We start from the raw sequence: 23441 nt of genomic DNA on the forward strand, positions 1-23441 counted from the left end.
CTCACGCAGCATTTCCTTACCGTAGCCTGTATTTACAAGATTTAGCTGTTTACCTAGAAAAAAAATGTAATTAGGATTCTGGAGTAAGTAGATAGGGAAGGATACTACTTTCATGCTTTTCAGGCAAAAGGGGAGGGGGAAGATTTTTCTACAAAGCCTGACAGAATCAGCAAAGCCACTGGCATCACATCTCAGGACAACAGGTCTGTTTGAGTCCTTCAAAGTCGAAGTTCATACCTAACGTTTCTGTGTTTGCACTGTATTTTGTGCACTAATCATTAATGACCACACATTTCTGCATTCCAGATACATGAAGTATCCAAAACAAAAAGATTTGGTAGTTGCTCAAAATGCATACTGAAGAATGTTAGTGAAACAGCTGATTGTTTTGAAAAGCAAGGACATCACATTAAAATCTAAAAGATAGAACCAGTTCATGCCACCTACAGTAGCAACGAAAGGGACCACTCTTTGCCATCTTTGCATTTTCCATATGGTAGAATCTCTTGAAAAGGTCTTTAAATAAAACACAAAAATCTAATTGTCTTAACCAACTCATGCCAATAATACACTAAAATGAAGAAGTCCCAGTGGTCAGAGAAAGCAGGGGATGCAACTGACCAAATCACCGTTATGCCTCTGGGAAGGAAGAGAAGCTGGGAGGGACTCTGGCAGGGCTTCCTAAATAAACTGACTTCTCCAAGACTAGTGAGGAAATAGGAAATATGAAAGAAACATGAAAGAAAAGAGCAAAAGTGCCAGCAGCTGCATGCACATGCTTGCAAAGCTCAAAAGAGGATAAGACATAAGGGCATCATTCAAATACAAAACCAAAAATTAATTTACAAACTGAAACCACCACAGATCCAGCACAGCACATCATGGTTCTGAGGTTGACTTTACTGAAGCCTTTCAGATGAGCCCCTCAATTTATCCAGCCTTTTTCAACACTGCGGGGTGCTAGAAACTAGTACATACTCATCATCGCAGTAAGGTGTAAATAAGAACACCCCAGAGATGCTTCACCTACTGCAGAGGACACTACGTGGGAAGAAGCAGAGGCAAACCAGGGATAAACACTGTTCTTGAGAACTTGGAAGTCACCAAGACAAGGAAATTCATTAAGAATTTGTTTTGCTTAATAGGAAATGAGCTAGGTTTCCTACAGGTAGGAAGGATGCACATATACCTCACCTGAAATTTACCAACCAGCGATAAAAATTGCGAGTACGGGCCAATCACCATTAGCAGGAAGGCTACTAGACCCCCAGTACTGGGAGGGGAGTTTTCTAGCAGGGCTTGGCAGGAGGGAAGGGATAATGTTCTTGTACCGATGGGTAAGAAAAGGCTCCCCACACACGCCCACACAGGCTTTGCAAATCTGTCACATTTCAAAGCTACTCAAACCATGTGACCACTCAAGAAGTGACAAGGTTTTGATTCAAGTCAGTATTGTCACCGCCAGTAAAAACATACCGAGAATAAAAAACATACGTGCTAAAATCACTCTTCAAGAAGATATCATTTCTTTTAGACTCCCCCCCCGCCTTAGTGTAACTGACTGATTTTAAGCCCCTGCTTTTGGTATTGGGCCAAGATATTTCACAGCAGCGCCTGTGAAATCTAGGGAAAGAAGAGAGGTTCAGGGAGACATTTCCAGCTTCTTGCTATTAGAGACAAGGTACTGAGCCCAGAGAATACCCTCCATTACTGCACATCAGCACCTCTTCTATGCAAACACAATCTGTCAAGCCATAACTATGACTGAGAGAGAACATGAAAAGGAAACGTGGGACATTTTAACAGGGGTTATACTGCAGACCTTCACTGTTGTCAAAGACGACGTAAGATGGGGGAAATAAATCCAAATTATACAGCAGAACTAACAATCTATACAAACTTGCCAAGCTGAATAAAAATCATAACAGTTCACAAGCTTAGCAAAAATGGTATAGTCTACCAATGTATAACTATATAAAAATTCCTAATAAAACACTTGAATATATAACAGTAGTAAACATAAACATGATTAATAACCATTTTAATAACACCCCAACCGTTATGATCACTGAGATGAGATGGTCATACGAGCTGGCATGCAAGTCATGCTGGGATTCAGAAAAAAATTTCACTAAAATACCTATTAATCATTTCTGGGGAGGTTCGATGTGCTCAGCTTCAGAGCACCGGGGAGTGCAGGAGCTCTGATGAGGCAGTCCCACATGGGGCTGTTTGGGCTCACCTGGTGCACATTATGCTCTCCTGACTAGCAAAGACACTAGCCTGATGCTAGTTTCAATAATGCAGATCAAAATACAAGTAGTACAGATGTGTAGGGGGGGGAGAGAACTCCCAGAACCATGTTTTGTTCTCAAAAGCAAAAGCTCATATGGACAAGAAAACCAACTTATTTTCTGGCGGACCAAAATGCATTCCACACCTTGAAAAAAAAAATAAAAGGAAAAAAAAAAATCTGCCTAACACTTCCATGTTCTAGCTGTTTGTAAAAAGCTTAGTTACAAACAAGGAGGTAAATATTTTCAACGGGAACCCTAAACATGCATCCAGAAATATTGCAAAAGGATTATTCATGCTTTGCAGAAGATGGAGAAATGCTAACCTAGAAGACTTTTTCTGACCAAGAGTGAATCGGATGATTTTGCTTTGAGATGAGTCCCTGGGAGATGCACTGTATGACAGGAAAGAAAAAAGTGGAAGATAACATTGAACAAAGATACTTTTTTTAAAGCCACTGAACTTAGTAACTAGTTTTAGGGAGGAAAGAGTTTTTATGAATTCTACAGAAAAAAAAGGCAGCTTCTTGCTTAAGTATAACCTTATGTCAAAACTCCTGAAATTGGAAATGAATTCATTTTTATAGAGTAATGAACATGCAATTCTGCGTGCAAACCCCAACTTTGTTACTCTTTTTTCCTCAGTCTTTTCTTATGTGTGTTTTTCTGCAGAATCTGAGCAATTTCACTTTAGCATATACTAAGAAAACATGACATTTAAGACCTTCGGGTTAGATATTTTTCAATTATTTGAAACCCAGCACAATCCACACAACAGACTAAAAATATTAAGGCAATATTCTCTGCATGTTTTTGACAGAATAGTCACAGAAATATGTTCAAATACCTCTTTGTTTTACAGTCATTATTTCCTGTACAAGTTTATACATACTGTAGCAACACTACATTTTTCAATTATACAAAAATATTGTTTCCACCCAAAATAAGCATGATTCATGAAGAAAGACATGAGCCAAAACCAAGTAAGCTCTCAGTAGCCTCACTTGGAAGGCCTCATTTAAACTGTTTATATTCCTTATAAAGCAGCACTTAAGCTAGGATTCACCTTAATGTGTGTTATTTTAACACAAATAAGCCTTAACTTAATTTGAGATATTAAAAAAGAAGAAAAAAAGCCTTCATACTTAACTAATTGTGCAAATATGGCTTTAGCCTTTAATCCTGCCCACTTATCCCCACTAAAACCCTCACTCTCTTAGCAGTGGAAGGGTCAGACAAGCAGAAGGCTGTATGTGCATTCACAGCAGTACTGCCTTCATAAATTGCTTTTGTTCTAACCTGAAAAGAGCACCCCAAGGATTAAAGACATTCAAGGGACAAAGACTCTCTCTACTTACCTGTATTCTTCAGATCTATTCTATTCTATTCTGATCTAATATTCTATTCTGATATTCTGATCTAGGAGCAGCAACAAACACCAATTGTGAAAATAATTTCGGCCCATAAGCCTAGATTTGATTTTGACGGTCACCAGCCATGATGAGCTCTATTTCTTTTACCATTGTCAGAGCCTTCCACTTCTTAGGGCTGAAATTCTTGTAAACTGAGAACCAAAGTTGGTTTTCACATGCCCAAAGTACGTATTGTATAATGACAAGTATATACATGCTTTGCAAGTAGAAAGAAGCAAAAGGAATAATGAGAAAATGTCCTCATAAAATATGGTGGTTCCTTGGTCTAGCAGGTCTTTTAAACCTACCGAACGGCATATTTCAAGCGCAGAGAACATATTTAAGCACATCTGTTTTGATTTCCAAAGGCGTGAAGTCAATTCTACCCAGCACTCAGTTTCCCAGACACTCTTTATTCTAGAGTAAAACTAAAAGAACTTTCTTTGGCTTTTGAAGACCTCTAACAACAAGAAAAAAAAAAAGAAATAAACAATAGAAAAAAAACTTAAAGGAAATTTCCCCACCTTGACTGCATTTCTGGTTGTGCTTTGAACTGCGGGGGCTGTTGGCACGGAGTCTGGAGCGAAGCTGGCACCTGCTGCTGCTGCGGTACCCCGACCTGGCACTGGGATGGAGGCCCTGCTTGCTGGGACACTGGAGGAGGTTGCTGGGACGGATAGTGTTGTGGTTGCTGTTTCTGTGGCTGCTGTTGCTGTTGCTTGTACCGAGATAAACTGAAGAAAAGGCCCAAGATGGCCTTCAGATTCCCATTCCTGATTTCTGTAAGGCAACATTCAGAAGTCACTTGTCAGCCACCACTTGTTTCCATCCGACAGTACAGCAGGTCAGCCACTGCACTCTTCGTAACACGGTCTGAACTCATTTCCTTTAGGATATGACAGGCTTTCTGCACATCTAATCGGCATTACAGCTGATTACCACTGAGCACCAACCACAAGCAAATAACTAATTTCTTCCCCGCGGTGACCGCACGATGTCTTCCATTTCTGCTATAGTCTGCGTATTGACGCAGGCGTGTTTAAAAAGATAGTTCTTTAAATAGTTCCTTTAAACTGAAGAAACAAAAATGACCAAAACAAGACCCCGCAACAACAAGTGTATTAACAGCATCACACTGTAAATGATTTCTCAGTCCTAAATTTGCACAAGGAGAAGCTACTCAATTAGCACATGGTATTATATAATTTCTGGAATATCAGACTGTTTCCACTAAGAAAATCTGATGCAAGTTTTGCACTAGAAAATATGATTACTGGGTGAAATAGCTGTATTAAAACAGATAATTACCAGTTTGATACTATCACAAGCTGAATAACAATGGATACCCGAGGTACCTAAAGATAGCGTAACAGTGAATGAATAAACATCTCAATTCCTAAAAGTCATCCTGTTCTTCTATGCAATATCAAACGCAAAAAACGTAAAATCAAACAGAAATAAAAAGATAAAGACGTACCAGAACATGCAGTTAACAGCTGTATCGTGATTAATATGCAAAAGCACCAATTCAGTCTTGCGGACAACCTTAATAATGTGCCATGACTTAATTATTTAGCAAGTTTAACTTCCTAAATTTAAAAAGTGAATTAAAAAAGCTACGTCAAACAGCCAAACTTTTGCATACACTATATAGACCACTTGAACTAACAAAACTTACTCTTGCCCTATTGCTTTTAAATCCCTCTACACAGATTAGTGCAAGAGGGGAAGAGAAGGACACGTGGCAAGACTGTGTCCAAGAACAAAAGTGAGAAGAGAGTTTTAATTTCTGCTTCCAGTTCTGGCTGAAAGGTTGCTCTGACTTTGTAATGGTCCCTGCTCTTCCCTTTATTCCCTCTCCCAGACACATTTCTGCTCACATCGCCCATCTCTGCTGGGTAACAATCTTCTGTTCTTAACCCCAAGCCCTTCACCCAGCAAATCTCAGGTTCACACCTTAAAAATTTTGCTCCCTTTTCTATACCAGCTTCCAGCCTTGGTCTCTTTGTCCACCTGTGCCTCAATCTACCTTTTCTTCCTATCCACTAATCTAATTTACTTTCTTCCTTAATTTTGTTTTGGCCCATGCCCATCTCCTCAGCAACCCCTAGACCTTATCGAAGTGGTGCTGGTCTTAAACCAGACCCAGAATATTCCTCTCCTTTCCTCTCCTACTTCTTGACTAGATTGCCTTACCCATTTTTTTGTTCCCTGCAGTCTGGCCCCTCCACCAGTGCTCCTTCCCATCACTGCCCCTTTTCCCTTGTTTAAATGATTATCAAGCCCGAGGCCCTTGGGCAGCCATTTTCTGTCTTCCTTTGTTTTCTTATCCAATTTTAGTATCTTCCTAGACGGTGGGGTCCCAATGAATCCTGCCTGTTTCCTCTTTTCCCAGTCCCCTCCTGCTCCCGTGCAGTGTCATGCCACAAACCCTGCCTCCTCCCACTGCCATCAGCATCTGCAGCAGGCAGGTTCCTCCTCTAATCTGCCTGTGTTTAGCTAGGGAGGACACCGATAGAAGGTAGACAATAAAGTAAAACAGACACAAAAGACAGCAAAGCAGAGTAAAAAGGATCTCCTTATCTTCAAATTACTCATGGGAATTGTAAGGAAAGTAGCACTTAATCACAGGCCAAAGCATAACTAAACAGAGCCAGAGGCACTGGGAAGCTTAACTGCACAAATACGGGCCAGAAGATAAAAGAAATTACCATGGGTCTGCATGTTTAAACTTAGCAAAGCTATATACAATTGGACTTGATTTCAATGTGAAGTGAGAGGTGATTATAACAATAACCCCACCTAAAACCTGTTGCTTTCTAGGTCTGTCTGTCTTCTGCTGTATTTATCAGAAGAACCTGCTTTTGATATTTTCCTAAGGTAACCAAAAAAATAATCATCAAAAGCAAAACACCTTTAATGAGTTTCAAAAGAAGCAGTCTCCCTCTGGGTTTTAAGCAAAATATTTCAAACGGGACTTTCAGAGGTAGTTCTGTTTCTCTTATCTTGAAGACGGACTGAGGTAATTCACCTGGCAGTTTGCCCCTGCACTTTGTGCGAAAGGACATTTCAAGTGTTAAACAAGAAAAGAGTATTTCAAAGAGTACTTCAACCTCACTGCACTCTTCCCGTCAATGCAGTCTCAACTGCTTCCTGCTTTAGGTCCCCTCTAGTCCATGGGTCAGCTTAAATATGCATATTAACTTAGATAAGGACAGGCATGTCACCCACCCATTTTAAATTTGGAGCCCCAAATGACTCGTCTTGTATATTTGAAACAAACACTCTAGGCATTTCAGAGGAAACTGGAGTTTGGTTTTCAGAGAACCCACACAATTGTACCCTTTGGAAATCTCCATACTGGAATATCAACGTTGATGCTTGTTTCACCTGCAGCTGGAACTTCCACCACTGTAGCTTGTCAATCATCCTTCTCTGTCTTCACAAAAATACACCGGACTCAGTGGAAATTGGGGGGGGGGGGGGGGGGGGGGGGGGAAGGAAGTGCAGGACAAAGAAAAGGTAAAGAATAAAATTTCTGCAAATCATAAATTACTCATTATGTACAGAATACAGATCAAAGCAAACCAATTAAGAAGAAAAAAAAATGGTTTATCACTTAGTCAGTCAAGCTTGTTTGCATCTGCAAAGCTTATTTTGTATCTGACCCCGTAAAGTATGTGGGACTAGAAAAAAACAGAACTAGTTTACATGTCCTAGACCGGTTAGCCAAACTGGCTAGCAGGACTATGAATTAAGAGTCACTGCACGATCCTTAGCTTGCACCTATCCTGCCAGAAAATAGGGCTGTCACATACATGTTCTATTCACCCCTAAAGACAGCAGGTGTCTGCTTCTGTCGCTTTGCACTAGCCTCCTAGAGCTGACCACCGAGGGATTCTGCATGCAGTTCCCATCAGTTCTTCTTAGTTCATTTAAGAGGCAAGACAAGATGGTCTTCTGAACAGAACAAAATGAAAAGAATCAGGAAATTCTGTCCACTGTGGATGATGGGAGAAGAGAGAAAGGGCCAAAATGACTACGAGCAGGTCTGACTTTAAGAGAAAATGTTGAGAAGCAGATATACTTCACAGCTGATCCAGGACGCCTCACAAAGTACAGACAGACCCAACCTCAGTCAGTACATGCTCTAGGCTGGCTGGCCTCTAAGCTGACTTTAGGGATCCAAAGCTACCAAACCAGCTTTGGGATGAACTTTGCAGACTCGGCTGAGGAATGTGATTTGAATATGAACAATGCTGGGAATTTCACAGAAATGAGGACGGGAAATGCAAGAAGGAATTAATTCCCACCACAAATGCTAGATCTGCAGGCATTTTTTGATAATTAGAGTTATTTTTTGAAGACTGTACACAACTGTACTCAGTGGGGTATCATCAAAATTCAGTAGCGTGGTAGGCACACTACTCAGGTATGCTTAAAATAGCGCTGTGGGATACTTGTGCTGTGGAATCAAAAAAATCCCACTGTGACACTGGAAAGGACCTAAACCAGATGAACGGAAGTACTGCAGAGTGTGCACACCAAAATTCACGTACCTACAGAAGTGTGAAGGTCCCTTCAGAGGCAAAAGTCTAAGCTGAATTGTGGCTGTTCCAAAGTCTAGCAAGACGCTTTCTTTCATTGCTTTATGGTTTCATGATTTGCTCAGCTGATGGTTATCCAGCCAATCTGTTACTCAGAAGAGGTGTAGCTGCTATCTGTGCATTGAGTTTCTACTACACATTTATGTTCTCCCTAATCTTCAGTATCTTGGCAGCGAGGAGATATTGTGTGAAGGAGGGCAGGCTTAGCTGGGCAGCTGCAATTCCAGGAATCTAAAACCCAGCTCAGTGTGGAAACAAGTTTAAGAGTGGGGGTATGGAGAGATAGCTCAAAGTGATGAACGATACAAAACTGCAGCAAGAAGAGAATTTTCCAGCATCCTCATATTTTTCTTTAGTAACTACAAATGGAGATTTTAGGATTTAAGAATCTTAGAGAAGGAAATGCCTTTTTGGCTCCACATTGCTGCGGAAGGGGAACTGTCTCTAGCATAGTATGGTCATCATTAGTGTTCGCAGATCCTTACCACCTTCACTGTATTAAACCATAAAAAAAGACTATGTCTAAGTGGCATGGACGTATCAAAGCAGGACTTGTTAATACTAGAAGGATATGACACATAAGTCACTAATTTCAACATTTAGGAGTCATCCAAATTCTAGTACTGAATCATCAACTTTCCTCCGCACTACAACAGCACTATTGAAAAATACATGTTCTCAAGCAACCCAGGAGAGACTTCAATGTTTATTCCCATTTGGAAGCAATCACTATCTTCTCCTTCCTCCTAGATGAGGATCTGCCAGCGAAGTAAACAAAGTTATTTGCAGTTGACCTAGCAGGTCTTGGCAACTTGCGCAGAAACACTGGCTTGTTTGGTTCCGGTTAATTTTAAGTGATTCTGTGTTCTCTCTTGTTCAGCCTCCTTTCTCAGCACAGTTAAGGAGTGACTAAGAACAGAAACTGAATTTATTGTTGAATTCAAGTCTTTTAACTTCATTTTATAAAAAAAGTTCCTTCCCTCCCCTTCTCTAGCTGTCACTCTTTTCCTTCAATGTTAGTGGCGGAGCCAGTAAATTTTCTTATTCATATGTTGGCAGCAAACAATACTTGCCTCTTCTTAGCTTCTGTATGATTTACTATGTTAATTACTAGACAGTTGTGCTGTTTTTGGCTGGGATGGGGTTAATTTTCTTCATAGTAGCTACTATAGGGCTGTGTTGACAACACAGGGATGCTTTCATTGCTGCTGAGCTGGGCTTACACAGCGTCAAGGCCTTTTCTGCCCCTCACCCCACTCCACCGGTGAGGGGCTGGGGGGGGCACAAGGAATTCGGAAGGGACACGGCCGGGACAGCTGACCCCAACTGACCCCAGGGACGTCCCACACCATATGACGCCATGCTCAGTGTATAGAGCTGGGGGAAGAAGGAGGAAGGGGGTGACGTTGGGAACAATGGTGTTTGTCTTCCCAAGTCACCGTTACGTTACGTGTGACAGAGCCCTGCTTTCCTGGAGATGGCTGAGCACCTGCCTGCCCATGGGAAGTAGTGAACGAATTCCTTGTTTTGCTTTGCTTGCGTGTGCGGCTTTTGCTTTACCTGTTAAACTGTCTTTATCTCAACCCACAGGTTTTCTCATTTATATCCCTCCGATTCCCTCCCCCATCCCACCAGGGGTGGGGGCGTGAGTGAGCGGCTGTGCAGGGCTGAGTTGCTGGCCGGGGTTAAACCATGACAACAGCAGTGTAAAAGAAAGGAAGAAATACAAAATCAGCAGAAGCCATGGGATAACCTATATCCTGCTGGGTCTGACTTGTGATTTGGCGGGAGAGCAATGAACATTAATCATGTTGTCCCTTCCCCAGTGTGAACAACACTACGCTGCCAACTTTGCACACTGAGGCAGTCTCCCCATCAACTCATCTGCTATTTTTCCTAGATTTTGCATTATATCAAGACAGGTAAATAATGTGAAATTTACTACATTTTTACAATACTTATATATCATGTAAACGTCGAAATTGACTTTTACTAGGGACTTGGTTGCATTTTCTTTTTAACCATTTCCTGGTAAACGAAGTTTCTGCTATTAGAAGTTTTCGCTCATACTTTCTTTTCTTGACATGAGAATCTTTCTGATTATCATAGAATCATTAAGGTTGGAAAAGACCTCTAAGATCACCAAGTCCAACCGTCAACCCAACACCCCCAGGACTCCTAAACCATGTCACAAAGTGCCACATCTATATGTTTTTTGAACACCCCCAGGGATGGTGACTCCCCCACCTCTCTGGGCAGCCGGTTCCAATGCCTGACCACTCTTTCAGTAAAGAAATTTTTCCTTATATCCAATCTAAACCTCCCCTGGTGCAACTTGGGGCCATTTCCTCTCATCCTTTCACTAGTGACTTTGGAGAAGAGACCACCCCCTACCCCACTACAACCTCCTTTCAGGCAGCTGCAGAGAGCGATAAGGCTTCCCCTCAGCCCCCTCTTCTCCAGGCTAAACCCCCCCAGCCCCCTCAGCTGCTCCCCATCAGACTTGCTCTCCAGACCCTTCCCCAGCTCCGTTGCCCTTCTCTGGACACACTCCAGCCCCTCAAGGTCCTTCTTGTCCCGAGGGGCCCAAAACTGAGCCCAGCATTCGAGGTGGGGCCTCACCAGTGCCAAGCACAGGGGCCCCATCCCTGCCCTGCTCCTGCTGGCCACACCAGTGCTGACACAAGCCTGGGTGCTGTGGGCCTCCTTGGCCACCTGGGCACTGCTGGCTCATGTTCAGCCAGCATTATAACTGAGCTATCAAGGCATATAAGGCAGGCACAGTACTTGGGCTGACCATACTAAAGCTTCTCCTTGGAGGAAAATATTTGTTATTGGTGTTATAACCCAGCTTAAGGATACATCACAGAAAAGGCAGCTAACCTTCAGCCCCCACTTCTCCTACTAGTTGTGGTAACAGCAGGTTAGAAAAATGTGCTACTTTGATCTCCGTGCTTACAAATCACCTCAAACTTAGTGAGATTACATTTCAAACACATGTTTTCAAGTAGCTTGTAAGATCTCATAGACTGGGATGAAGTAGAGGGTCTTCCTTTCAAGGACAGCAAAGAACTCTTTAAGCTATTTTCCAAATTGTCAGAATGTAATTTAAAATTGTGATTTTTAACAAGTTTTTTTTACAATAATAGCTTTAATTTTATAGTAATTTTATGAAAGTTTTTATATCTTTGTAATATTTTTTAAGTATAATGTGTATATATAACACTTGCGTAAACGATGGTTTCACCATGAAGTTCATCCACAGTGGTTATCTGGAATGTATTTCATAAACATCATTTACCATCAGTAAGGAAAAGCGTGTTTCAGCTAAGATTTCAAAACATGATTATAAAGCACGTGGTGCTGGGTTTTGGAGTTGTGACTTAAAACGGTGTTGATACGGTGCTAGTGTTTTGCCTATTGCTGAGCACAGTGTCAAGGCCTTCTCTTCCACCCCCTGTACCGCCTTCCCCCAGTGCGGGGCTGGGTAAGATCTGGGAGGGGACACGGCCAGGACAGCTGACCCCAGCTGACCAAAGGGATGTCCCACACCATATGGCGGCATGCTCAGTAATAAGAACTGAGGTGTGGGGCAGGAGGTTGTTGGGGAGGTAGCCATTGCTCGGAAACTGGCTGGGCTTGGGGGAGGTGGTGAGTGATTGCCTTTGCATCGCTTGTTTTGTTTCTCTCTTCCTCTTTCCTTCACTCATTAAACTATCTCTATCTTGACCCATGCATTTTCTCACTTTTGCTCTTCCTATTCTCTCCAGTGCTTAGCTGCCCAGCCGGGGTCAGCCCACCACACCTACACATACTTTCTTGCTTTCTTTGCTTGAACTATAAGATTCCTTCAGTGGAAGAAAACACAGCTTTAAACGTACAGGCAATTAAGTTATTCGCACACAAGTAAACGTACATGATTTGATGATATAACCTCCTCCTCAAAACTGTTTGCAAAGAGACTCTGTCACCAAATCTAACTTAAAATCTCACCTGATGCCACACATCCAATTATTTGTTCTGTGAAGCTCTGAAGGAGATGTCATATAATATATTCAAAATTTGCCTTAGCAGCTACCGAACCCAATTGTTTTCCAGCTTATTTAAATGAAAGTGTAGGTGAAAGCTGGTGCTGACGACAGAAAACTGTTTGATCTCTTAATAAGACAGCAGTTAAACACCTTCTAAGCCAAACAGTACCATACATCCTGACATATATCATGCACTGGCATAAAGGAGTATAGTATGCTGAGGCATGTTTGGGTTTCAGAAAAATTCTGGTGCTCTTCAAAAGCAGAGTGACTAATTAGAGGTCAAAATGCCTTTTTCTGTTTTTTGTTCAAAACATTTGGATTTTATTGATTCGTGCATTTTTGAAACAAACTTTAAAAAACAAAATCTTTCTTTAAAAAAGAAAAGAAAGCCATATACTACTTCTGGTAAGAGAATAATTGAAAAACGAGGAAATAAATCTCTCTCTCAAAAGGCAAACAACAGCCAGCAGTTCATTTCAAATACCAGTAAAAATCTCCACTCTGGTCAATGTGGCAATTACAGAACTTACATGAGAAATTTCTGTTTTTTAACAAAAAAACAAAGCAGTGACTGAATTCTAATTCCCTCTCATTGATTATTTTTACAAGTTAGCTGTGTGGCAATTAGGTATATATTTTTACCTACCTTTCATACTGAGGTAGGCAAAAAAGGAGTAGAGACTGTCAAAAGTTTAATTATCCATATTAATCTTCCATTACACTTCATGTGCTGGTTTCAATCACAAGCAGTAATTCAGGTTCCTAATTTAAAATGAAATTTTAAACAACCAGTTGACTCACCTTCTGCTGACAGCCCCTGTATGTTAATTCCCTTAGCAGCCAAGAAACTCAGGCATGCATCTATGTTTTCAATCTGTTCAAGAACAAACCAAAAAAAAAAGAGACAAAAAGTAAATGCATTGTATTCATCGTTTACTTTCATCTCTCATCACCCTTTATTGCACTCAGTCTTTGTATCACATAAAAAGTCGCTTTGCTCATTATGCGGAAACCATAATATGAAACCTCCTCAGTTATTAAGGTCCTAAATTGATCGAGTATGACGTGGGTCAGGACTTCCTGTTATCTGTACTTGCATGAAGCAAGTTATTTAACGCTCTAACCATGAAAGAGGATCACTATGTATCTTACTAAAGGGTCAAGGATGTTATGCCAGGATTTTTAACCAACAATACGTATAACAAACATGAAACTGAAAATAAACACGGAGGCCACATTTGCTTGAGAAGGCAGATTGCCACTTGCTCTAGAGTTGACAGCTGGCAAAAGTTTCCAGCCACAAAAGCAGTCGAATATAAAAACTGTAACTGGAAACCTCAGCTGGAATCCAAAGAATGGTCACTCGCGACATCCTCCGTGTGTCAGAAACGACAGGCAGCTCTGGTAGCTCACTGCGGGGCAAACTCCTGCCCCTCAGAGAGATGGTACAATGGCATTAAACTGCACAGGATAACGTGAATTTTGACGAGGTAAGGTCTTCTGCCCAATGACTCTGACTGTTGGTGACTACAGCTGCTATATGCAGACTGCATTCAAATACTACCTAGCAAAGTCAACTCCAGAAAGGTTGGCCGAATTAGGCATTTTTTTCCCCTGTATCTCAACATCACAGCAGAGGTTTTGCAGTAGCTTCACACCTAGTTTCCCACCAAAGCTCTGCTGTCACATTCAGAAGATGCAGAGAGATGCCAGCCCCGCCAGACCACAGCACTTCTGTGCCAAAGCCTACTCTTAGATACCTTGAGAAGCTGCAAGGAAAAACATTTTAGGAAGTATCATGCGTTTCACGTGTGGTTACACGGAAGACTTTTGGGTAATACCACTAAGCAAATTTTGCTTTTTTTCATGGTAATCAGTAAGTGATAAAATAGGGTCCCCATGTTTGAACATCTTGCAAAAGTTGACTTATTAATTCCCAAAACATTGCAAGCAAACACTGCTTTCACTTTACAGGTAAGAAAGCAGATGGACACCAAGGCCCACACTTGCTGTCACATAACTACCTTTCTTCTGTGAAGTTCAGAGACATGAAAAGTAAACATGAAAGATCCAGCTTCCCTGTCAGATCCTGCCTGCCCTCAAAAACATATACAAGCGAGGGCTGGATGGCATTCTGGGGGCTGAGCTCCCAGCACCTGACCTGTGCTTCCCGACCCTCTCAAGGTAATAAAAAAAGTACGTGGGAAGGTGCCAGAAAACCTCCAGCATGGATTGCTCACAAGGTACTTTCATTTATTGTCTATAACAATAAAAACATTCACTTTTATTGGGGGGGTTGTGTAAGTTATGGGCATTACCTAATTGTGATTTCAACAATTATAAACACTAACATACTCAAAATTTTTATCAACCTCATTATACTTTGAGACATATTCCACCAAAATATAAAGAGTATATGGTATACTTTGAGGATACTATATACTTCCAAACCCAGGCAGATACCAAAGAATAAATTTCTATAAATTTCAGACCTTAAAGCTTGTAATGGAGTACAGTTCAAAGGTTCATTTATCCACAGTTCAGTATGATATGACAGTCAGTATCTACCTGTTTCTTTCCTCAGTGCTCAACAACCCTTTCAAGTTTTCAACATGGCTCTTTTATTGAGGTGATTTGGGACTTTGCCGGGAAGCCAAAGTTTACCTTTTCAAAAATAAACACCACACAAGAGCTTCAATCCATTTCTACCACCTGCACTTATCAAGTCTTCATCATTTCAAGAACATTTCCAGTCTTCTGCAGCTGTGGACAGATTTCTCTTCTCCTAATAAGGATTACTTAGGTTAGTGAGTAAAGACAAGCAGTATCTCATCTCCAGATCTGCAGTTGTAGAAACTCAAAATAGCTCCTTCAATCCTGCCTTGCTTCTCTTCCCAGATCCTTCATCTTTGCTCAAACTCTCCTTTAGGACAGAGTGACCACAGGATTAAGGTTTACTGCTGGGTAACAAGTTCCTCAATGGTGCCCTCATTCTTGGTGCTACACAGTCGTCCTTGCTGACTTCCTAATCTCATGCTCATTGCAGAGCTGATTCAGATTTAAGAAGGCCCCTTTAAAATCACAACCACCTCTTCCCTGGGACAAAGCCACAGTTTTTACAGAGCATTTTAGCCACCTAATTGAGACATATGGCTCCCACCCCCAGACTGGTGGATGACTCCCCAGCAGAGCACTAGTGTTTGAGGTGTGTATCTGGAACACGGGTTGAGCGAACTGGATGTCGCTGCCTCAGGCTACCCTTGCCGTGTCAGTTGTAATGCCCGGCTAAAGGCTGTAAGAAGCAGGCACGTTTTGGTGCTATACTGATACAAAAATTAGAATGAGGGGGGAAAAAATACACAGCAATATAAAATGCAAAGAGAAGATTGCAGGAAGTGGACTACCAAAAATCTATTATTGTACAGAGATTTATATTATTACATATTATTATTTTACATATGATTTTGCAGTCAAGAATTCTTAAGAATCAAAACATTACAGAAACAGGAAAATGTCCTATTTCACTACTTAAAACCACATACGATAAAATAAAGAGGTAACAGCAAAGGCTTGCAAAAGCAAACAGCTTACATTCAGAAAATAAAGTACTACAGTCAGATCCTGTGGGGTTGCACAGCACTGCACGTACAAGGAACTCACTAAGAAAACAAAACTGAAAGACAAAAAAGCATCAGTGATTCTGTTAACATTGACGCAGTATCATCTGTGATACTAATAACGTTACATGGCAGAATGACAGGAATGTGAGCAATTGGTTGATTTTGAAGGAAATACAGACCCCAAAAAAGGAAAACAGAAAGAAATCTGGGGAAATTCAAGAAGAAAGTGAAATGCAGAATTCAGGTCTATAGCTGAAATAATTAAAGCTTAGTGTTGATAGAAATTCAGGGTGCTTCTCACATAAAAGTGATTTATGTGATAAAAGTGATTTAGTGAAACTACTGGAAAGCAGCTCTGCTGCAAAGGACCTGGGAGTGCTGGCAAACAGCAGGCTGACCCTGAGCCAGCACCGTGCCCTTGTGGCCAAGAAGGCCAATGGTATCCTGGGCTGCATTAAAAGGAGTGTGGGCAGCAGGTCATGGGAGGTTATCCTCCCCCTCTGCTCTGCCCTAGTGAGACCACATTTGGAGTGCTGTGTCCAGTTTTGGACCCCCCAGTTTAAGAGGGATGTGGAACTGCTTGAGCAAGTCCAGCAGAGAGCTACCAAGATGGTCAGGGGACTGGAGCATCTCCCTTGTGAGGAAAGGCTGAGAGACCTGGGTTTGTTCAGCCTGGGCAAGAGAAGACTGAGGGGGGATCCCATCAATGCTTACAAATATCTGAAGGGCGGATGTCAGGATGATGGGACTGTGGACTCTCTTCAATAGTGCCCAACGCCAGGACAAAGGACAACGGGCACAAGCTGGAACACAGGAAGTTCCACTTACATATGAGGAAAAAAAAACCTTCCCTGTGCGGGTGCCAAAGCAGGGGCACAGGCTGCCCAGAGAGGCTGTGGGGTCCCTTCCCTGGGGACATTCACCCCCCGCCTGGACGCGGCCCTGTGCCCCTGCTCTGGCTGTGCCTGCTCCAGCAGGGGGTGGGACGGGATGATCTCCAGAGGGCCCTTCCAACCCCCACCGTTCTGGGATCCTGTGATTTGTGCCCAGCTCCAGTGTGAAAGGGCTCACGCTCACTTGGCATTCTGGAGCCTCATAAGAGGCAAAAGCCTTGAATGCTCTACCAGGGACCCGTCTTCTGCCCCAATGAGTGCCGAGAATGAAAGCAGTGGTGTTCTGATGTGAGGGGTGCAATCGCTGGTTTTTCCTGTTGTAAAAACCCCAAAATAAGAAAGGTACTGAAATCTTCAGATGTCAAACAGCTTAAGGTGTGACTACTATTTTCTGGCCACTGACCTGAGTGAAGAACCTTAAGTTTAGTTGAAATGATCTAATGCATCACAAATCATGTTGCTTGTCTAGAGAAGCGTTTCCAACAGTGTAACATTTAATGAATTTCACCTGTAATAGCTCCAAGGAAGGATCCTGTCTCTATCACTTGCTACATTAACCTAAGAACTAGCTATTTATAATCTGCAAATATTGTTTTATGGAAAAAGGTCCCCCAGTACATATAGGGTTGGAGATAGCAAGCTATTCTGAAGTAGCAGCACGGTAGTTAGACCATTTAGATGTATGAACCTAGGATAGAAGTGAAGTTCGTGGACAGATCTCAGCTGAGGAAAGACCTAATGACCCTGCATCTTGGTGACTTCCAACACAAAGTACAGCTGCCTCCTTCAAAGTACAGTATGCAGCAGCAAATAGTCACTGAGACTCTACGGGCCCTTTCTTGGCCAAGTGCATGTATTGCTTAAACCCTTTAAGCAGATGTGAAAAGGCTGGATTTGCCAAAGGGGCGTGTATATTTTCTTTTTCACTGTGAGCTACAATTCTTTTTTGGCTGACAACTCTGATTTCTCATTTGCTTTGCCAGCAATGTTTAACGCAGCAGAAGAAAAGCAGGAAAGATGGCAGTTGGACGCTTTCATTTCCCACCTACCCAAAATAAGAGAAAGCTGTGCAAAAGGAGAAGGAAAACCTAGGACAGACATCCACAGTGATTATCTCACCCACACACATTACCAGTAGTGTCTAAAACCAAGCCTTGCCTTGTTATACTTCCTGGCCAAAAGCATCAAATGAATTTGCAATTTCAAACTGCCATATATAAACTGTTTCAGGTATAGTCAACTATGGAAGCGCATTATCAGTCCCACACCCTATACGATAGGTATTCATTCTGAAATCTTGGTTGGCGTGCAGGGACGACAGCTGAACCCACAACTCGAGGGGCTGCCCACCTCCAGGGGCTCCTCCTCCTTTCTTATAATTAGGAGGTGATATGAAAAAATAAAAACCCATAGAAATAACCTTCTGTTCAGACATAATATATCAAGTGCCACAGCTCCCATCCTCATGTTCATAGAAGCAAAATGCATTTTCAGTCAGCTACTTGAAAACTTCTTAACATGAATCTCTGGGTGGCATTTGTTACCTGACAAGACGGGAGCAGAAGGCGTCATGGCTAACGAGTATTGCACACATGTAACTTTGAAACACCAGACCAGCCTGTGGAAGCAGCAGTTGCTTTGTTACACCTGTAAGACCATCAGCCTCTTGGTGGAAAAGCAGGATTAAAAACTAGTGGTCGCACATATTTAGTGATTTCTAAGTACTTTTGTGAAGGATGTCATTGCACGTCATTGTTTTCGTTCCCACCAGACCTGCACGCTTCTTGTTCCTTCCTAGCTTCTCCACACATGAAACTCGAGTACGCACAAATTTAACTGCTCCACTGAGTTTCTATGTGTGGACCAGAATACGTTTACTTAATTCTAATTTCACTGTAACATTCCCAGGTATATTACTCAGATTTCCCTCTATTCTTAAAAGTACCTTACAGTAATCACGCATTTCCGACAACTCTAGCTGCCAGACTTGCACGAGTTTTTGCATGTCATATAAGTGAAATCTCAATTTCTATTCTTGTCAGTGCTTGAAAGAAAAGGAGTCAGGAAACATGTCCTGGCCTGTATGAGCAGAATAGGACACACCGGAAAAAAACCACCCCAAAACCAAACAGGGCATGTAGCCTGTAAATGGAAACCCATACATGGACAACAATATATGTTCAACGTTGAGTATAATAGACAAAGACTTGAATATGGAAACTGTCCACAGCCAAAGCTGTACGTCCAACTATGCCAAGTCAAATACACAAAGTAAATTATAACTAGCGCTGCCCTTGTGGCAGATACAGCTGTTTTTCTCAACAAAAATCAGATTTACTTATTTTAGGTTCCTTCACTTAGAAACCACAGGAAGTTTCTCATGTTATGATGCAAAACCTCCGCTCCTGAATTTTACAGTGATAGACGTGACATTCTTATGAGCTTATGCAGAAAACCCACTACTTATATTGAAACCAGTGCTTTCCATTGAACTTGAGGCTCCATGTTATGTCCAGTATATTAATTTTCAAAGATGGAAAAAGAAGATTGATTTAACATGAAATTTTTAAGTTCCACAAACCCCTACGCGATATTCCAGCAGACTTCAAATATAATGTAGAAACTAGGGAAGAGCCTAACACAAGCTGTTTACAGCAAGCTGTTTAAGACAAAATGTATTCCTTGTCTGTATTTTCAGATCAAGATTTTGTACTCAGTATTTTTATGTCAAAGTGTAGGAAGAGCCTTAAAATCTTAAGTTATTGCATTGACAATCCTCAAAACCCTGGAGTTTTGGGGGAGGGAGGGTCCTCCCCTCAAATAACATCAACGTTGGTACTATTCCCTAAACATAATTTTTTATATATATATATATATATAAGAAATGCCAAGGCAAAATTGCAAATTCAATTTTCCCCAGAAGGATATAACTATTAACTATTACTGGTTTGTTTAAAATACAACTTCATTTGCAGTTCTCCTAATCAAAATGTATCTTTTTTTAAAAGAAAATCATACATTGCTTCAAGTGTTCATACGCTGCTCCTGACTATTTGGATAAAATGTCTCTCAAATTTAAGTTTCAGGATTTCAACAGAACTTGGTGGATATCTCAGAAGCGAAGTAACAGATATAAGGTAAGGGCAAATGAAGTTAATCCATCTTCTGAAGCCAGGTTGTAACACATCTAGACACAGAAACAAAAATCTATTACCACAGGCACACAGTTTGCACATCTACGTGAAGCGTTGACCCTCTCTGTTACAATTACATTATTTTGGCTTTTTAAAGAAAAGGACTGTTTGGGCACTGACCTAAGGCTGGAGAACTAGCCTCAGCCTCACCTCTTGCACCCCCTTCTTTGTGACCCTGGGTAAAACAATAGCTTCCCTGTGCCTCAGCTCTTCCTCCGGAAATAATGGGACAAATACCACCTCTCTACTTTATGATATGCTGTTAATATTCAATATTCACTCACAAGATGCCCAATATAAACGGGGGCAGTAAGTACCACAGAGAAAGCTGCGATTTGTGATGGCCGAGATTGCTAATCGCATCGGAGCATCTAAAGGACATTCTTTTATTGTAAACGGTTTCAGGCAATCCCGTGCGACTCTCAGGGCTTGCCAAAGCTCATCTGGTCTGGGAGAGGCAGATGGAAGGGTTGTAGAAATTTTCCTAGTTTATTTTGAAATTTAGCTTTTAATGGTTTTTTTTTTTTTAGGTTTATTTATACAAAACTGAAACTTTCCTATAAGGGAAAAAAAGTAAAGGGTAATCACTTTGAAAAATATCCCAGGAAATATTATTTTTGGATCACCTTTTCAGCATCAGGCCTTAAATACATTTGAAAAGTTGAAGTGGATAATTTGAAATCTTGAGACGTCCTAAATCACAATTTGTTCAGCAACACGTTCAACTTTGCAAAAGAGATATCAACAGAGTATCCTGCCTCTGGAGAATCATTCATTTAGGATATAGATGAAACTCTTCACTGGTCTCAATAGATACTTGACTAGATTTTAGCACATACCACACCAACTGTATGTTATTGGCACTAAATCTCTGCTTATGTATAACTGAAGACAGGAACAGATGGGGAGAAGCCATGGCTGTGCTCGGTAAATACATAACGAAGGGGGCAGCAGGTCCCATGAACGCTTCATTTCCACCTTCCCTGCTCACTGGGGACCCTTTTCCATCCAGGGCTTCCAGACTGAGAGTTATGTTTCTAGTGCTCTGCTGTTGGGATTAAATGTAAAATAAGATTGATAGCTAGTTAATGTGGATTTCTTCCCAAAACATCCTTGAATTCTACATAAACCAATATTTCTAAAGGAGCATAAATGCTTAAAAAGGACTGACACGAAAACCACTCATTGCAGTAAGCACTGGGTCTTGTACACAGCTGTATCTCCTCAAATACTACCTCGAGTGTTGAAGGCTCTGTGTATCATTAACCTGAACTTGCAGCAGTAATCCAGAATTTAATAAAACTTGTGTAGAAAGAACTACACAGAACATTTTATCACCAACAGAGCTTTTACCTCAGGTGAAAAGTTTTGTATTTATACTGCTGCACTCTATTAAATGATTAATTATAAAAATAAAATAACCTACCAATCAAAAATTGATTTTCAGTAATGCAAGTAAATTACAGGTGCTCAGTTACTGTGAGTGGGATGATAGTACACCAGCAAATGATCTGGTTTCGTTTATTCAAACACACACAACTTAAGAAGTAGTAATGGTCATCTCACAGCTGTGTCACGTGAAGGACCTCTTGCAATGTAGTCATTGACAGTTGTTCATTTCTAAAAAAGACCCCCGGGAAGGGAGCTACCAAGGCAGCCCGTTCCCAGGCGCAGCGTACCCTCTCCCTTTGGCCGACGTGCATACTTATGTCTCAGGACCCCAGGGTCACAGCTTCACCTGTTCCCAACGGATTTATTTTGGTGGCTGGAGGGACACCAACACATATGTGCCCTCTCCTTCCTTGCGCCTGGATCCTGGATAACATCTCCTACTGAAATGCTCCTGCACAATTGCTTAGAACGAGAGCAATAGTGCTGTTTAGCTCAGGCATTAAATATATAAAAATAATCCTACGTAAAAAGCAGAAGAAGAAACTTTTCTGGATATGTATTACTTTCACAGACTACTTAATTAAAATAACAATTATCGCACAGTTACAGTGTATAAAGAATGGCTGAAATCAAAGATTTATGACAAGACACACGGACATGGACAAAAAGTTCATTTCTCTGGGCTGTGCAATCCTTTGTAAAAGCTACAATCTGTTCCAGACATGCAATAGTGAAGAGCTTAGTACCGCACGCCCTGTAAAAAGGAACAAAGACCTAGGCACTAGAAGAAACTGCCACACAAACAGCTTTAATTCTTACGTCACAAACCTGACAGAGAAATTTAAAACATTCTTGTTTAATGTGAAGTTTCACTGTACCGTTTTTAAGCAGTGCAGCAACCAGTGGGGTTTCTGTTGAGAAACAATGCACAACTCAGAAACAAGAGTTAATCTATGTAAGCACGTGTGGATACCTTTTGTTATCAACCTAAGCTTTAAACTTGGATTAGTGTGAATTTGCTGACATTTTGGAAGACTACAAAATTTTCTTCACAGCCAAGGTTCAGAAAAAGAATTAATTTCCCAGAAAGGAGAATAATAATTGAATTTTCACTTCCACCTGTCCTCAAATCAACTTAGCCATTTTTTCCTTGGTTAGAAAAGGCTCAGATAAAGTTAATCCTCAATAAAAACCATAACTTATCTATGACAGACTCCACGCAAAATTTAGTCTGAGCGCAGTTTTTGCTATTGGTACTGAATTCAACACCAACAGAGTCTTGGTGAAGTTAATACAATCCACTGCCCCTAACGCAGCCTCACCAAGAGTCCAGTTTCATACGTTGCATGTGCCCCAATACGCAAGTGTGGGAAGTTGAAGACTGTCATCCATAATTCCCATTTTTCCCCATTTATGCAAAACACAGCGAGAAACTATGTATTTGCAGAGTATTGCATAAAAGGTATGTTTGTACAATAATTTTACATATATCTTAAGCGTGGCAAAAAATAATTATTTTTCTAGGCTTTGGTGCAGCTGTAAATACATAAATGAAAGATGTGGAGATCTCCACATACGCATGCGAAATGACCCTGGCCCCTTAATGCATTTGCTGCTTCATATATGCAGTCCACACCGGGGGTAGAACCACAGGTATTCACAAAGCGTTAGTTCAGCTTAAATTAACAATTAAATAAATGATCAAATAGAATCTAATTCTGTCTTTATAGTTAAGCTCACATCTTCCAGTTTTTCCATAAAAGTTACTTTTTAAGTCAGCTCTCTGTTGCTCTTTATCAAACCTCACCCTGTTTAAGAGACACATGATGTCCAAGTCCTTGCATCGCTGTATAAGGCAAAAGAACCCTCAGGGACCACAAAGACGATCCCTTATGGGAATGACAGACTGTCATCAGCCATGTCTCCAAAGGTACCACATACATCCACCCAACGGACAGAAAAGCACGCACATACTGCTTTATCTCCCATCTCCGC

General features: G+C 41.3%; 1 protein-coding gene across 3 annotated transcripts in view; it reads right to left on the reverse strand.

Moving 5' to 3' along the window:
- Positions 1 to 23441, reverse strand: part of NAV2 (neuron navigator 2) — a 236413-nt gene that overhangs the window by 132219 nt on the left and 80753 nt on the right. For all 3 annotated transcript variants that reach the window (XM_064452868.1, XM_064452864.1, XM_064452865.1), the window contains exons 4-5: positions 13149 to 13221; positions 4231 to 4486 (exon numbers count right to left, since the gene is read on the reverse strand). In XM_064452868.1, the coding sequence (XP_064308938.1) occupies positions 4231 to 4486; positions 13149 to 13221 (329 nt within the window). The remainder of the gene's footprint in view (positions 1 to 4230; positions 4487 to 13148; positions 13222 to 23441) is intronic.

The sequence above is a fragment of the Phalacrocorax carbo genome, chromosome 5, assembly GCF_963921805.1.
Source record: "Phalacrocorax carbo chromosome 5, bPhaCar2.1, whole genome shotgun sequence".
NCBI classification, from domain to species: Eukaryota; Metazoa; Chordata; class Aves; order Suliformes; family Phalacrocoracidae; genus Phalacrocorax; species Phalacrocorax carbo.